General features: G+C 44.5%; 2 protein-coding genes across 2 annotated transcripts in view; one reads left to right on the plus strand and one right to left on the minus strand.

Moving 5' to 3' along the window:
- Window positions 1-10,885, minus strand: part of si:dkeyp-50b9.1 — a 21,858-nt gene extending 10,973 nt beyond the window's left edge. The window contains exon 1 of the mRNA XM_035419211.1: window positions 10,810-10,885. The gene's annotated coding sequence lies outside the window, so the exon portion shown is untranslated. The remainder of the gene's footprint in view (window positions 1-10,809) is intronic.
- Window positions 1-13,785, plus strand: part of LOC118228025 (sphingomyelin phosphodiesterase 3-like) — a 15,480-nt gene extending 1,695 nt beyond the window's left edge. The window contains exons 2-8 of the mRNA XM_035419206.1: window positions 2,697-4,886; window positions 5,966-6,041; window positions 7,402-7,542; window positions 8,131-8,220; window positions 8,323-8,386; window positions 8,877-9,039; window positions 10,848-13,785. Of these exons, the coding sequence (XP_035275097.1) occupies window positions 2,958-4,886; window positions 5,966-6,041; window positions 7,402-7,542; window positions 8,131-8,220; window positions 8,323-8,386; window positions 8,877-9,039; window positions 10,848-10,949 (2,565 nt within the window). The 5' untranslated portion in view covers window positions 2,697-2,957 and the 3' untranslated portion in view covers window positions 10,950-13,785. The remainder of the gene's footprint in view (window positions 1-2,696; window positions 4,887-5,965; window positions 6,042-7,401; window positions 7,543-8,130; window positions 8,221-8,322; window positions 8,387-8,876; window positions 9,040-10,847) is intronic.
- The last annotated feature ends 1,187 nt before the right edge of the window (window positions 13,786-14,972 follow it).

Genomic DNA, 14,972 nt, shown 5'->3' on the forward strand with positions numbered 1-14,972 from the left:
ATTAAAAACAAATATTGTATCTGATTCTGAAACTACAAAGTAGCCATAGTCCAAGTGTAACAATAGCACAGCCATTGGCTGCCCGACATTTTTAACAGGCTAAATTAATTGTGCAAAGGAGTAGGCTATTTCCTATTTAGTTACCTGGAAATAGCTGATCTCAAGTAAAGATTCGGTGATTACTCGTCGTTACATCTGCACTTCAAACCCCTGTCATGGTTCTGTGGTTTGTCTGTGTTTCCCTTTTTTGACCGCTAGATGGCGGCACTTCAGTTTTTAGTTCTGTCCTTCTACCCCGTTTAATTGTATTATTGTTTTCAATTGTTCTATTATTGTTTTTGGGTTGTCTCGTTTTCCCTTCCCTCTCTGTGGCCTGATTGTTCATTGTGCCCTCCTGTGTCTCGTCAGTGTCGTGTCTTTTTAAGTTCCCTTCTTCCATGACTCAGGTGCTGGCTCCTTTTGTGTGTGCGTTTAGGATTGTGTTTCGATTTGTGCTCCTTCGTGTTCTTGTGACTCTGTGTTTTGCCCTCAGTGTTCTTTACCCTGCCCGTGCTCTGTTTCTACATCGTTTTTGGATTTCTGGATTTTCTTTGTTTTTGTGTTTTACGAACTTCGCTTTGACTTTTTGAATCATGCCCTGCACGGCTTTGTTTTTGTTCTCTTTTGTTTTTTGTACTCATTAAAAGTAACGTCCTCGGTTTGCGTTTACCCCTTGGATTTTGAGTGTTTTTTAGACTCTGCGTTTGGGTCCATTCCCTCGCCTTCCCTGACACCTGCCTCTCTGCCACTGCTTCTACACCCCACCCACCAACACCACATCATCCCATACCGATTTTACTCATCACCTGAGCATGCTATTTGTAATCCGTTATTCAAACTAAACTGGATGGTTAAAAAACATGCAGCCTGTAGTGATGAACTAGTGAAAGGGACCGACTGCCTGAAGAAACTGAAAAAATCTCTTTTTTAATCTTTGATTCCACGGCATTGAATTGACAATGATGTTCTAATAAAGGGACATCAGAGTCTATCTCTCCATGTATATGTCTCTCTCTCTCTCTCTCCCCCTCACACACACACACACACCACACACACACAGTCCTGTATGAGCGTCAGCCCCTCCCGCACCGCAGGCCCAAATGAGAGATCAGGAAAATAGCTGCAGTTAGTGATTAGACAGTCGCTACTTTTCTCTGCGGGTGCTCAGGGTAGTACTGTGGGGGAGAGAGAGGGACAAGATGATTGGGTGGGACACAGATTGGATGGAACTTGCATGTGAAGTGGTCTGGTTTCAAGGTGTAGGCCTAAGTTGCAGTCTAATTACAGATGAAAAGGCAACCACGAGGCCAGGAGCGGGTGCCACCCACTGCTGCAGCTCCATCTGGAAGCAGTCTGTAGATGCAGGATCTCTCTGCTCAAAACCATGTGATTTCCTATTCATGCCGTACTGATCCTAGGCATGTGTGTCACTGACCCACTGCTCAGATATGGAGGGGCTGCGGGAGGTGAAGGTTAGGAGAGGGTTCCGGGAGTGAGGGTATGGAGGAGTGGTGAGAGGCGAGGGTACGGAAGAGCTCCGGGAGCGCAGGTTTTGAATGAGCCGCAAGAGGTGGAGGACGGGGGATGAGGGTTTGAAGGTTTCATGTGGGTGAGGGTTTGAAGCTTTTGTGTGTGACAAGTAGTAGCACACCAGCCTGTGCTCTGTTTGTCCTTTGCACACCATAAACGCTTGGTCGTTTCTGTGATACCTATTAAAAAGGGCACCTGTAATGGCGCTGCCTCCCTACTAGCCCCTTATACCTGATGTGTGTGTGTGTGTGTGTGTGTGTGTGTGTGTGTGTGTGTGTGTGTGTGCATGCACGTGGGCACACAGTGTAAGTGCGAGATAGCATATGTAGTTAGTGCTGGGTGATAAGATAACAGTTGACAATACAAGAATAAAACCGCAATGTTGATCTGCTCTGATTTGGACTTCAGAGTATATCTGTAATAACTCTGAATCATCATAATAATTCAATTTTCGCACCGGCATAAGATCAGATCATAAAAAACTATTCAGCATTAATATTTAATTTGAATTCATTCAGCATTATCTTTTCTGCCAGCATTTATGATGTAACACAAACACTTAAACACTTAGCTTTTAACTGTGAGATAACCCGAGAGTAAAAATGGCACATCCAATTACATTTCAGAACCAGGTCACATGATATGGGCTCCTGAGTCTGGAAAGGGGAAAGATACTCTGATGTCTATCCTCAGTGATCAGCTAATTCACACTTAAATTACACAGTACAGAGCATTGTCACCCTAAAGGGAGCTCCCCCAATAGATAAATGCAAAAGCAAACATTGGAGCAGCGTTGTTACTTTTGCATTTCAGCCAGTTGTATCATTTTTCTTCTGAATGTGCTGCCCTCTGTAAGGGAGAGGCCACACATTAAATGTTCAGTGTTAATTCAACTCTAACTCTGGCCATTGTGGACTCACATAAACTCTGTAAGAGTTGATTTAACACTGAACATTTTACTGTGCACAAGAAGCAGAGTACCTCTGACTGCAGAAGATCAATTATTCTTTGGACAAATTATCTGTTTTTCATGTCCTATAATCAAGAGAATTTATAGATTTAAAAAAAAATGTTCCTCCTGACTTAGTGCCATTGTACTAATTTCTCCCCCTCGCTCTTCTCTGCAGGTTCAGGTTGGAATTGTGGATCATAAGGTTCCATGGGTCGGTGGTCAGTTTGTCTCCTCTCCATGACGACCTCCAGCAGCAGATTGTAGTGCCTCGCATCTTCGTCTCAGAGGGTGCGGGAACCCAGACCCTGGGAAGCACAGTCCCCCACAGGGAGCGGCGGGAGAATCATGTGACAGAGGCTTCTCCATCAAGGGGGGGCGGGGCCTATTTTTCAGTTCTTTTGCGTTCGCGTTCGGGTTAGGTTTCTCGGGGCCGAACATGGTCCTCCACACGCGCCTTTTCCCCAGCGCCTCGCTGCGCTTCCTGAACGACCTGTCCTGGGCGCTCATCCACCCCTGCTATTGGCTGCTGGACCACCTGGTGGCGTCCTTCCTGACCACCACGCAGGAGCAGCGGCAGTGCACGCAGGACCCCTGCGCCTCCCTGACGCCGTGCGTGCTGCTCGTCACCCCGCTCTACCTCCTGCTGGCGGTCGTCTGGCTCCCCGTCGCCCTGCTGGGCTTCCTGGTGTGGGCGCCGCTGCAGGCCGTGCGCCGGCCCTACGCCTACGGCCACCGGAGGACGGGCCGGGCGGAAAAGGGCTGGGGCGAGTGGAAGGCGCCGGGGCGGAGGAGCTTCGGCTTCGCCAGCGCCAACGTGTGCCTGCTGCCGGACTCGCTGGCGCGCTTCAACAACCTGGCCGACACCCAGGGCCGCGCCTGCGAGCTGGGCCGGCGCATTTTCTGCGGCGTCAGCCGGCCCCGGATCAGGATCTACGTCGACTCGCCCACCAGCTCCTCCGTCTGCACCACTTCCTCCCAGACCTTCTCCTTAGATAACAAACCCGATGTGAATGGGAGGGAGGATGAACTGGAAGGTGGGGTTGAGCCTGGGCTGCAGAACAAGGAATGCGTACCCCTGACGGGGCAACACGCCGTTCATGGCTGCCCTTTACACTCCACGGGGCCACCAGTCTCTGACTGCCGCCTGCACTCTACGGGGCATCACACCTTCCCTGACTGCCCCTTATACTCCACCAGGCAACCCAACTTTGACTGTCCCTTACACTCCACAGGGCACCCCAACTTTTACTGTCCCTTACACTCCACAGGGCACCCCAACTTTGACTGCCCCTTACACTACAAAGGGCAACCCATCCCCGATTGCCCCTTACACTCCACAGGGCAACCCATCTCTGATTGCCCCTTACACTCCACAGGGCAACCCATTCCAGATTGCCTCTTACACTCCACAGGGCAACCCATCCCAGATTGCCCCTTGCACTCCACAGGGCAACCCATCCTTGATTGCCCCTTACACTCCACAGGGCAACCCATCACCGATTGCTCCTTACACTCCACAGGGCAACCCATCCCAGATTGCCCCTTGCACTCCACAGGGCAACCCATACCTGATTGTCTCTTACACTTGACAGAGCAACACACTCTCCCTGATTGCCCTTTACACTCCAGAAGGCAACATGCCGTCCCTTTTTGCCCCCTACACTCCATAGCGCAACCTCCCCACCCAGATTGTCCTGTGCATTCCACAGAACAGCCGACCACTCCTGATTGTGCTCTACATCCTTCAGGTGAACAGACCCTTCCTGACTGCCACTTACACTCACTTATAGGGCAACAGACTCTCCCCGACTGTACTCTACATTCTCCCATAGGGCAGCAGACGCCCCCCGATTGTCCCCTGCAGTCGGCTGGGGTCCAGATTAGTATCAGTGATCCAGGGTCTGCACCCAAGGGGGTAAATTCAGTGCCGTGTGACAGTTGCGTCACACCTCAAGAATCCCTGACAGGCCTCCACAGAGGCAACAAGGACAAGTCTAACGGCTCCCCGTCCGACCACGCCCCGGAGCTTAAAAAGTGCGCCAGACCCAGGAAACGCTCAGTCGGCGACGGCTTGGACCACGAGGTCTCCGCCTTCTTCCCCGCCAACCTGGACTTCCTGTGCCTGCAGGAAGTGTTCGACAGGCAGGCGGCGGTCAAGCTGAAGCAGCAGCTGCACCACTACTTCCCGTTCATTTTGAGCGACGTGGGGCGCTACGCCTGGAAGGGGTGCTGCTCCCAGTTTAAGTTCCTCAACAGCGGCCTCATGCTGGCCAGCCAGTACCCCATCCTGGACGCGGACTATCACTGTTTCCCCAACGGCCGCGGCGAGGACGCTCTGGCTGCCAAGGGAGTCCTCTTTGCCAAGGCGAGTCCCTCTCTCTCTCTCTCTCTCTCTCTCTTTTGAATTCAAACTGAAATTTAAATTTGAATGCTTCATTTGCATGCGTTGCACTTGTGCGTTGCCAAAGGGTACGAAAAGCTCGCTTCGTAAGCGCACTCGCACATTGTCAGCGATTGTATATGGCGGTTGGTTGGAACATGTATCTGAGTGTCCTGTACCAAATTTTAATAGAGTATTTCAGTATGTTTTGTTTTGTTTGATCTCTCTAATTTTCTGCCCTAAGTACATGCATAGTGCTTGTACTGTTTATATGATATGATTTTTGTCCAAGGTAACGGTGCCTTTATTTTTCTCTGTCTTTCTCACATTCTGGCTGCCCATGCAAGACAGTACTGTTACAGTCATTTTCTGGGTTCTGTATAAAGAACAAGTGTTAATAATGAAATGTTGACAAGGGGTTTTGGAACTCAATTAAGCAAGGCAATTTGTGCTGAATTTATTGTCTGTCTGTCATGGCACACAGGGGGTAAATATGGTCAGTTACATCTTTATTTATATGCCTATTACCAAATATTTTAAAGGGAAAAAATGACTTTGCACATGAGATGTGTGCTCATTAAAGAAGTAATTCAGACATCAGCCCTCTAACAACCCTGCTTAGTTCTGAGAAAGAGTGAAAGAGAGAAACCACATTAATGTGTGTGTGTGTGTGCATCATGCACTAATTACCCTACAAACATTAAAGTTGATTAAAGATGTGCCCCTGAAAAGCCTCATAATTAACGAATGTCTCGTCTTGCTTTGATCTCTCACCCTAATGTAGAGCCCTGACTGTCTTTTAAATGTGGGTTTTTATGCGTGTGGGCGTGTGTACAGTGCACATATGTGCACACACACACACACACACTCCAGAAATGAGGTGACAGTCAAGGCTAGCTAATCCGCTGTAAAGGCCAATAGCTTCCAGCTGCAGGGTTGTACAGGGAGGGAGGGAGGGAGAGTGAGAGGCGGGAAGCCGTTAAAGAGTGAAGGTTATAGTTGTGCAGCCTGGCTGAGAGAGACGGGGGAGAAGGTCTGAATCATTCTTCCTTTTTCCGTCGCAGGTACAGGTGGGCAAATCCTCTCAAGGTAAAAGCATTGTGGGATACATCGCCTGCACTCATCTACACTCCATTGAAGGTATGATATCACCATGGATTGGGTTGAGGTACCACATGCTCACACAAAACATACATGCAGAACATATACGTGTTCATATGCATACATACATGAATACACACATACAAGAGAGAGAGATACATAAATAGAGATTTTGCTATACTAAAATCCATGTCTTGTTTTCATTTAATCATCTGAGCCTGGTGTTTACATTTTTTTCTTTTCTGATAGTATTTTGCCATTTGGATTGGATAGAATCTTAAAATAGAGTTTAAAAAAACATAACAGAAAAAAGAGATGAAGATCTTTCTCATCTGTATCCATCATTGGCGATCGAACCAATATTGTGCTGCCACGCTGGAGTGGAGCCTCCCTCTAGCAGCAGCTAAGCTAATATATCTTTACATATATCTAATTTATTCTGTACGCAGAAGCTAGTAAAAATCAGATTCCATGACTCCTCCCACTGAGGATACTCACGTCCAGCCCTCTGACATGACACTGCTCTCTGCTGCACACAAAGCATGTTTGTACCTCGAACTGCAGATGCTCAACTGTTGCCATGGTAATTGGCTCTGTTTGATGCCCCAGACTCATTTTTCTCATTTACTTCAAGAGCCTCCCACACAGTCAGCTGTTCCTCCAAGAGCCATATTTCTAGACGATGGCGGAGAAGAAATTTACTTCTAGATTGACTCACTTTTAGTTTGACTTCACTGATTTTCTTTCCTAAGAAGAAACTGTAGTCCAGCCCACAACAGGAGCCTAGAACTGCTTTCAAAATGTGAAAATTGATCTTAGGAAACCAAGGGGGTTTTAATATGTTTGATAGTTGTTTTTAAAAAAATCATATTCAGCTTTCTTTTATATTCTCCAGATTTGGGATTATATGTGCGATAAACATTTTTGGAGGGATTTTTAAAGTTTTTTTCAAATAATTTTGCCATTAAAAAGTTGTATTCATGAATGTGTTTCATAAATCCCAGTGGTCAATGGTCTCTTCTATTTAGTGTAATGATTTATGTATTGATATTCTTTCTTGATATTGGTTCACGGTCAGTGAATATTTGGTTTGGTGTATCTCTTGACTGGCAGGTTCTTTTGTGTTACTGGGTTTTTTCTCTCTCTTATATTCTTGGTCAAAGCATTTCTCAATAATTTTGTTTCTTTTTGAAATTGATTTATTGTTTTTTTAACCTTGATATATTTATTTAAACCAAGCCATTGCTTCAAATATGTCATTTTCATGGTTATAGTAACAGAATGCATTCAGTTTCTATAAATTGTGGTAATTTTCTAAAAGGGTTAATGGTTTTTATTCTCGGCCTGCTTGTTTTATCATTTTTGTTGTTTTCTGTCTATTTCGCTATGATTTTCTCAGGAGACTCTGTGGTTCGCTGTGAGCAACTAAATATGCTGCTGGAGTATGGGGCATATTTCAGAAAAGCAACCAAACGTCAGAAGGACCAGGTTGCTTTTGAAGTCCTTCTGGGGGACTTGAATTTCGACAACTGCTCCTCAGGTATCAGATGGACGAGAGGAAGCAAGTAAATGGGGGGGGGGGGGGGGGGGGGGGGGATGTGCCGGGAATGTGCCAGAAACGTGCTCCTGGGGCCAATAGCCTTCTCCTCACACCTGGTCACCACTCAGGACAACATTAGACAGAAATAGCCAGAATATATTAATTCATTGCTTGCCACATTTTTGTCAGTTCACTATGGCTTAGACTGTAGTGTTCTCTATTTCCTGTTTCTGCTCAGCATTACAGGACATAGTACTGCTGTGAGTTGGTGTCATTATTCTTTAAATGTTTCCGTAATTTGCTGCCCCTTGTGCAAATTTTGCTTAATAATGGATATTGGCTTAATTCTGCCCCACACACAATATTTGCAGTGTTTCTGTGTGCCAGTAACTTATTCTTACCAAATTCAGTTTTAATGATTGAAATAGGATATTTGATTGACTGAGCAAAATGAGATATCTGATAACTTACACAGCAAGGCGACTGGCAAATTTGCAGATAATCAAATGATCTCAGCCAAATTTCACCCGAAGAAACGTTCTCTGAACGACGTTTTCTCCGTCTCTCTGTCCTTCGCTTCTTTTTTAGAGGATAAGCTGGAGCAGCAACACATTCTGTTCTCTCACTATAAAGACCCGTGTCGCGTGGGACCTGGGGAGGATCAGCCGTGGGCCCTGGGTGAGTGAAGGGGCTGTGGCCGGGGCACGCGGAGGGTAACAAGTTACTGTTAGATTCCGTCCCGCACCCCTGATCTTCTCCCTCTGGTGTGCATGCCAACAGGTACGCTGCTAGAGATCAATGGGCTCTACGATGAGGAGGTCTGCACACCAGAAAGAATGCAGAAGTGAGTCACGCACTCACAAGCGCGTACAAACATACACACACGCACGCACACACACACACACACACACATTCACATGCACACACACACACACACACACACACAAGAATGTATTGCTATACTTGTGAGGACTTCCCATTGACCACATTCGTTCCGTAACCTCTAACCCTAACCCTAACCCCAACCACTACATGCTTAACCCTAACCCTAACCTTAACCGAATTGTAACCCTAATTGTCCTAACTTGTTACCCTAAAAGTCCTAACCCTAAAACAGCCTCTTGAATTTGTGGGGACCAGCAAAAGGTCCCCACCTTGTGTAATTTTCCTCATCTTTCTGTCCTTGTGGGGACATTTGGTTCTCACAAAGATAGTAATACATGTGCCACCCGCCCACACACACGCACACACACACATAGGCACGCACAGATCTGTACACCTGTGCATTGTTCAGATTGTGGTCTATACTCTTTGTTTTTCCATTTTTCCCTCAGGGTGATGGAGAATGAGGAGGGGAGGAATGAGTACCTGGCTTACCCCCCTGGTAAGAAACACTGCTTCGATCAGGAGGGCCAGGCGATACCACTCAAGGGCAATGGGAGGAGGATCGACTACATCCTTTACAGTGAGGAGGGGCTGCAGCAAGACTGGAAAGTGGTACGTTCTGCCCGAGGACATATCTATGGGCTGGGACTGCAAGCTTTGAAACCGAATTCACACAGTAGTGTCTCCGGCTGCCAAATAAACCCACATCCACTACTAAGAAACTAACCTTACAGGATACTTTCAATGTTAGCTACTGATACTTTTCCCTTCCCTCCTTAGTTTATACTATTGTAATGACTATGGGCCTTTTTCAGGCTTAGAGATTTTACAGACCTTCTTTGCTAAATTGACATGTGCGCTTTCTAAGCAGGTATTCAGACTCACATTGCGCATGTGAATTTCTTTTGCATGCGCTTGAAAATATAAATTTGCTCAAGTAAAGCACATAGCCAAGGATGTACAAAATACTGGCCCTGGAATTCCACTTATGCTGTATCCTAGTGACTCCTATAAACACAGATGAGACTTTGATTATGAAAGATTATGAAATTAGAGAACTTGTCTATTCAACAGGTGCTTTCTGTACATTCACAGTAAAATATCCCAATGTGTCATCACCCCAAACCTGGAGAACATTTGACAGAACTAAAGCCTTTACAATAAACCAATGGTGGCTAATAGCACGTGGGAGTCTTATTTATTGGAATGCCTTCAGAGGGGAGCATTAGATGCGATTACGTCCTATGCCCCCACACTCTGCCCCATGCTCTCAGACTCCGCCCCATGCCCTCAGACTCCGCCTCATGCTCTCAGACTCCGCCCCATGCCCTCAGACTCCGCCCCATTCTCTCAGACTCCGCCCCATGCTCTCAGACTCCGCCCCATGCTCTGACTCCGCCCTATGCCCTCAGACTTTGCTCCATGCCCTTAGACTCTGCCCCATGCCCTTAGACTCTGCCCCATGCCCTCAGACTCTGCCCCATGCCCTCAGACTCTGCCCCATGCCCTCAGACTCCGCCCCATGCCCTCAGACTCCGCCCCATGCTTTCAGACTCCACCCCATGCTTTCAGACTCCACCCCATGCTCTCAGACTCCGCCCCACGCTCTCAGACTCTGCCCCATGCCCTCAGACTCCGCCCCATGCTCTCAGACTCCACCCCATGCCCTCAGACTCCACCCCATGCCCTCAGACTCCACCCCATGCCCTCACTCTGCCCCATGCCCTCAGACTCCGCCCCATGCCCTCAGACTCCGCCCCATGCCCTCAGACTCCGCCCCATGCCCTCAGACTCCGCCCCATGCTCTCAGACTCCGCCCCACGCTCTCAGACTCCGCCCCATGCCCTCAGACTCTGCCCCATGCCCTCAGACTCTGCCCCATGCTCTCAGACTCCGCCCCATGCTCTCAGACTCCGCCCTATGCCCTCAGACTTCACAGTATGCCTGTATTTAGATCCCCTTCGCTTGTGTACAGTTTATGTTCCCAGCTCTGAATGCACAAGTTTAGAATGAAATCAAATTTGAATATCTCAAGTAAGAATAGGCCGCTATGAGAGTAAAAAATGTACTTTGTATTTTTTCTTTATTAAAGCATAAAAAATTGTTTTACCAATTTTCATCATACTTCATTGCTCATTCAAGGTTGGATAATAATGTCTGTCTGGAAATGTCATGCATTTTTACTAGTATATTGTTTAACAAAACATGCAGTCATAGCAATAGGAATAGTACATTATATTTAAACATTGAAGATTTGCCATTTTAAACACAAGACATACTGTTTGTTTACTGTATTGAAGTATACTATGCATATTATGAATGTGGATGAACAGAGCATAGCCTATTACGTGCCTTGCCTTGCTGGGAGTGGAGACAGCTTACCCAGCTGGTGGTTTCTTTCCTTTTGTCGCCCCCTGCAGGGTGTAGAGGAGTACAGCTTTATCACACAGCTGGCAGGACTCACTGACCACCTGGCCGTTGCCATGCGACTTGCTGTCTCCATGGGGGAGGAGGAGCTGTAGGCTGAGGGGAACAGAAAGACGAGGATGTGAAGGGAGAAAGAGTACTTCCTGGCCATAAAACTGCTGCACTGCATCCAAGAAGAGGACATCTTATGTCTTTAGATCATCTTTCTTTCCCTTATGTTTTGTAAGGGGCACAAGGAAATTCTTAACCAAAGCTTTCTGGCTCGTTTTGTTTTTGGATTTACCCAAATCAGCAGGAATGGAATTTTTTCTACCATGATAAAGGCTAAGGGAGAAAACAGGGCTGGGTAGAATCAGAAGAGATCTCCCAGAATACCCTGGTGTTTCCTCCTCTCTGTTCCACCCTGCTCTCACATCTGAGCCCGCCCTGTGCCTCCACTTTCGCCACAGTGTCTATCTCCACAGGATTAAATGTTTTTACAGGTGTAGTAGCTACAGAACCTTTTGGAGTTAATATGCTTGCCTTACAAACACATGCTAAAATATTTAATTTTACACGTGTTTGGAACATACACCATGTGTGGATACTCACAGATGATGTCTGAAGAGGACCATTTTGCTTTGAGCGGTTTCCATGGTGGGGAAGCACACCATGAGGTGTGTCAGCCCAAGTGAGGACAGCTTAGAATATTATTGGACTGCCAGGGGAGGTCTTATTTACTCTACAATTCCCGTTGTTCATGGTCATGGTTTTTGAAGAGAGTAAATTTCAGGCAGTCCCTTTTCATGCCTGTAGGGGGAGTTGTGGTGTAGTATTTACTCACTGAAGCAAAAGTTTACACTTACAGATGTTTGCTTCACAGGCATCCTGAATACAGACTCACCCTCGACCTTTCCGTTTTTACACTATTATAATTATTTTTATTTTTATCTGTCTTCTTATTATTATTATTATTATTATTATTTGTTGCAAATGATGTTTTAAGAATTATTTTCAATTGTCCATTATGTTCATGTAGTGGCAGAGAGAGTATGCCATGATGCCAGTATCACAGAGAATTATGACACAAAGTCTTTGCTTTTAGAGTGACACATCCTCCTATTGATGAACAAGGGAGATTAAGATCTTTTTGTATTTGATCTCCATACATCCTGACTATTGAGGTATACAAGAACTGGAGAAAGTTTTAGCTTGCCGGTTCCATGGATTCCTATGGGAGCTGCTCAAAGGCACATGAAGCCAGTTCATGGAGGCTGCCATGTTTGACTATGGGGATTTATTGGTGCCAGAGCATGCACACTGGAAACCTAAATGGGAAGGGACGAATAGGAATTTAAAAAAATTACTATTGAATATCTACTTCCGCGTGGCTCAGAAAAAAATGGTCCCTGGAGAGTAATTAGTTCATTATGAAGAAATTTTAGAATTTAAAAGTACTGTCCAAAACAGTATAATTTCACCTAGGTAAATTCACAGTTTTGAATGGACTTCAACAGGGAAATTAAACTGCAATACCTATAGTAACCACTGGAGTTTGCGAGCTTCAGTGGGAATATCAATCCCTGGTCCCCTGATACTGACAGCCACAGGTAAAACCAAAGATGGTGGAGGGCATGACACAGTGGAAAGTTTTAGTTTAAGTGTATGTTTTTGATTGGCCCAGTGCAATGAAGAGAGTTTTTGACACATACGTTTCTGACAATCAGCCAAGTTTAAAAATGGCAGGTATGTGGGCATTTGGGCATTATAGTTTGAAGTAAGAAAGTTAATCTCAATCAATTCCAAAAAGTAGCTTGTTACAGCAATTTTATGTTCCAGAAGTGGCATATTTGAACAGATTTTTTTTTTCATCATTTATTTTTAATTTTCGTCTGCCTTTTTCTGGCACTCTATTGAAGTTTATGAATATTTATGAAGAAGTGTGCCTATGGTTAGAACATGCATTGCCAACAGTTTTGTTCTTGGTCATATTTTTTCATGAGAATTAAAGACCTTGAGCAATCTTTTAAATACAAAAAAGTATTATTTTTGAACAGAAGTGCTGAAAGGCTAAGGGGGTATGCCCCTTCTGTAATGAATACTCACATGATCAGGTTTCCTATACAGCAGCTAAAAGAACTTGCATTATTGTTTAGTTTGCTGGGTTTCAGAACATAGAGATCTATTACTGGAAAACATGGAGATCTACAATTGTTACATCAATAACACTGAAACCAACCCGATCTATGGTAGGATTGGAGCCCTACTGCCATAAACAAGCGGATACTAGTTAATCACAGAGCTAGGATCACTGCTGCTTCCAGAGTGGGATCTGAAGCTGTCATTTGGGTGGATCAACATGTGTTAGAATGGTGACTGTCTGGGTAGCTAGCTTTCTAGGTTAGCAAGATTTTGATAAATAGTAATTCTGTCAGATTTCCAGAAAAGTTTCCACTATCAAAAAACAAGCTCAGTAGTGTGCAAGTTAGCTAATGTAATTTATTCTGATAATGAATCTGGTTGAATCATACCATACCGTCTTTTCGAATCTTGGTGGCATTGCTTTGTTGCTCACCGTGTACACAGCATAGGACTAGCTTGCTAACTTAGCTTGTTATGCCATCTGAATAATGACAGCTATTTTAAAATGACACTTACATATTGACATTCCCACACAGCCATTTATACATGCAATCATGTACTGGTACAAGTTAGTACTGGTCAAGTGTCAAGCAGGCGCATATTTGTATAATAGGCAAGTTTTTCCATCACTGGTGACTGGTGAAAGAAAATGTTTACGCAATTCAACTTCGTGATGACATCATTAATAATATCTTCAAAGACCTATACCAGATCCTCCCGCAGTGGGCAGTATAGAACCTTTTTTTTTTGCTTCCAAGATAAATAAAGCTTTCAAAATCTTGACATAATAACAAATTCTTAATATATTATTTTTTATTTATAATATAGCTATTAAATAGGTATTTTCTGGTTTCACAGGGTCTTTCAAGAGGCATAATACTGGAGTATTTATAAAAAGGCAGAACTTTTTATTTTATAATATGCTGATCATGTGGTCTTTTATTTTTCAATATTATCTCGTTTTAATTTATATTATTATCTCGTTTTATAGCTATTGGAATCATCTCAGTTGACATTTGTCATATTTTCAAAGAAAGCCATTGCCACCCTCTCAGCATTTGCCTCCATTAATGATGTGCAAAAGCTCTCCATTGTACATTTTATTATAAAGTTTATTATATAATTATTATATTATATTAAAAACATATTATTTTCAATCACTGGGCTGTTGTGTTTATTTGTTTACTAACATCTCAAGATAATAGAGTTGTCATTCTCGCACTGTGTGCAAATTGTCCCCACACATACTCTTCTACTTCCTATTCTAAATCATACAGCAATGGCCATTCACATGCATATTTGAGCAGTATGGATGAAAAACATTATTTAAAAAATGGTGACTGTGTGTGTTTATAATTTAGACCAGTAAGTTCTTATAGTCAGTCTTATATCAGGTGTTCTCCAAAATGTTAAATCCCCTTGATAAATATGAACAAAAAAGGCCATGTATCTGTTCACAGAAGTCTGCCTCTTACCAGAGCCTCAAAAGAAAACACGGTTTACTGTGCAGACAGGGAGTCAGCAAGCATGATAAAGAGACAGTGCTCAGCTGTAAAACATCCAATGGAATCAGCATCACTTAAAACTTAGTTTCTCTATAATATAGTGTAATCATGTTTCGTAATGCTGGAAAGCCGATGATATGGGGAAGTTGGTGTCTCAGCTACAAAGGTTAAATCAGTGTCATATGCTTACAGAGATGGGGCAAGCAAGATTCATTGTTGTACTGTTCTGTCCGGATTGTGTCTTTATTTGATGACTTGTGGTTTTTCTTTGTACACGAGGAGAAGTGAATGGTTTGGGGACACTCATCAACACGGTCTTCTACGCATCACATATGTATAGCCATTTCACCACTCACTTTTTGCATATTACTACTTTTTGTACATTGACTTTTTTGCTGAAAACACTGAACAATAATCTGCATTCATTTTAACTTGGCATTCCTTTGAGTCTCACCCCTGCACACCTAGCAGTTTAGGGTCCTAACATACACA

The sequence above is a fragment of the Anguilla anguilla genome, chromosome 5 (genome assembly GCF_013347855.1).
Source record: "Anguilla anguilla isolate fAngAng1 chromosome 5, fAngAng1.pri, whole genome shotgun sequence".
In the NCBI taxonomy this organism is placed as follows: Eukaryota; Metazoa; Chordata; class Actinopteri; order Anguilliformes; family Anguillidae; genus Anguilla; species Anguilla anguilla.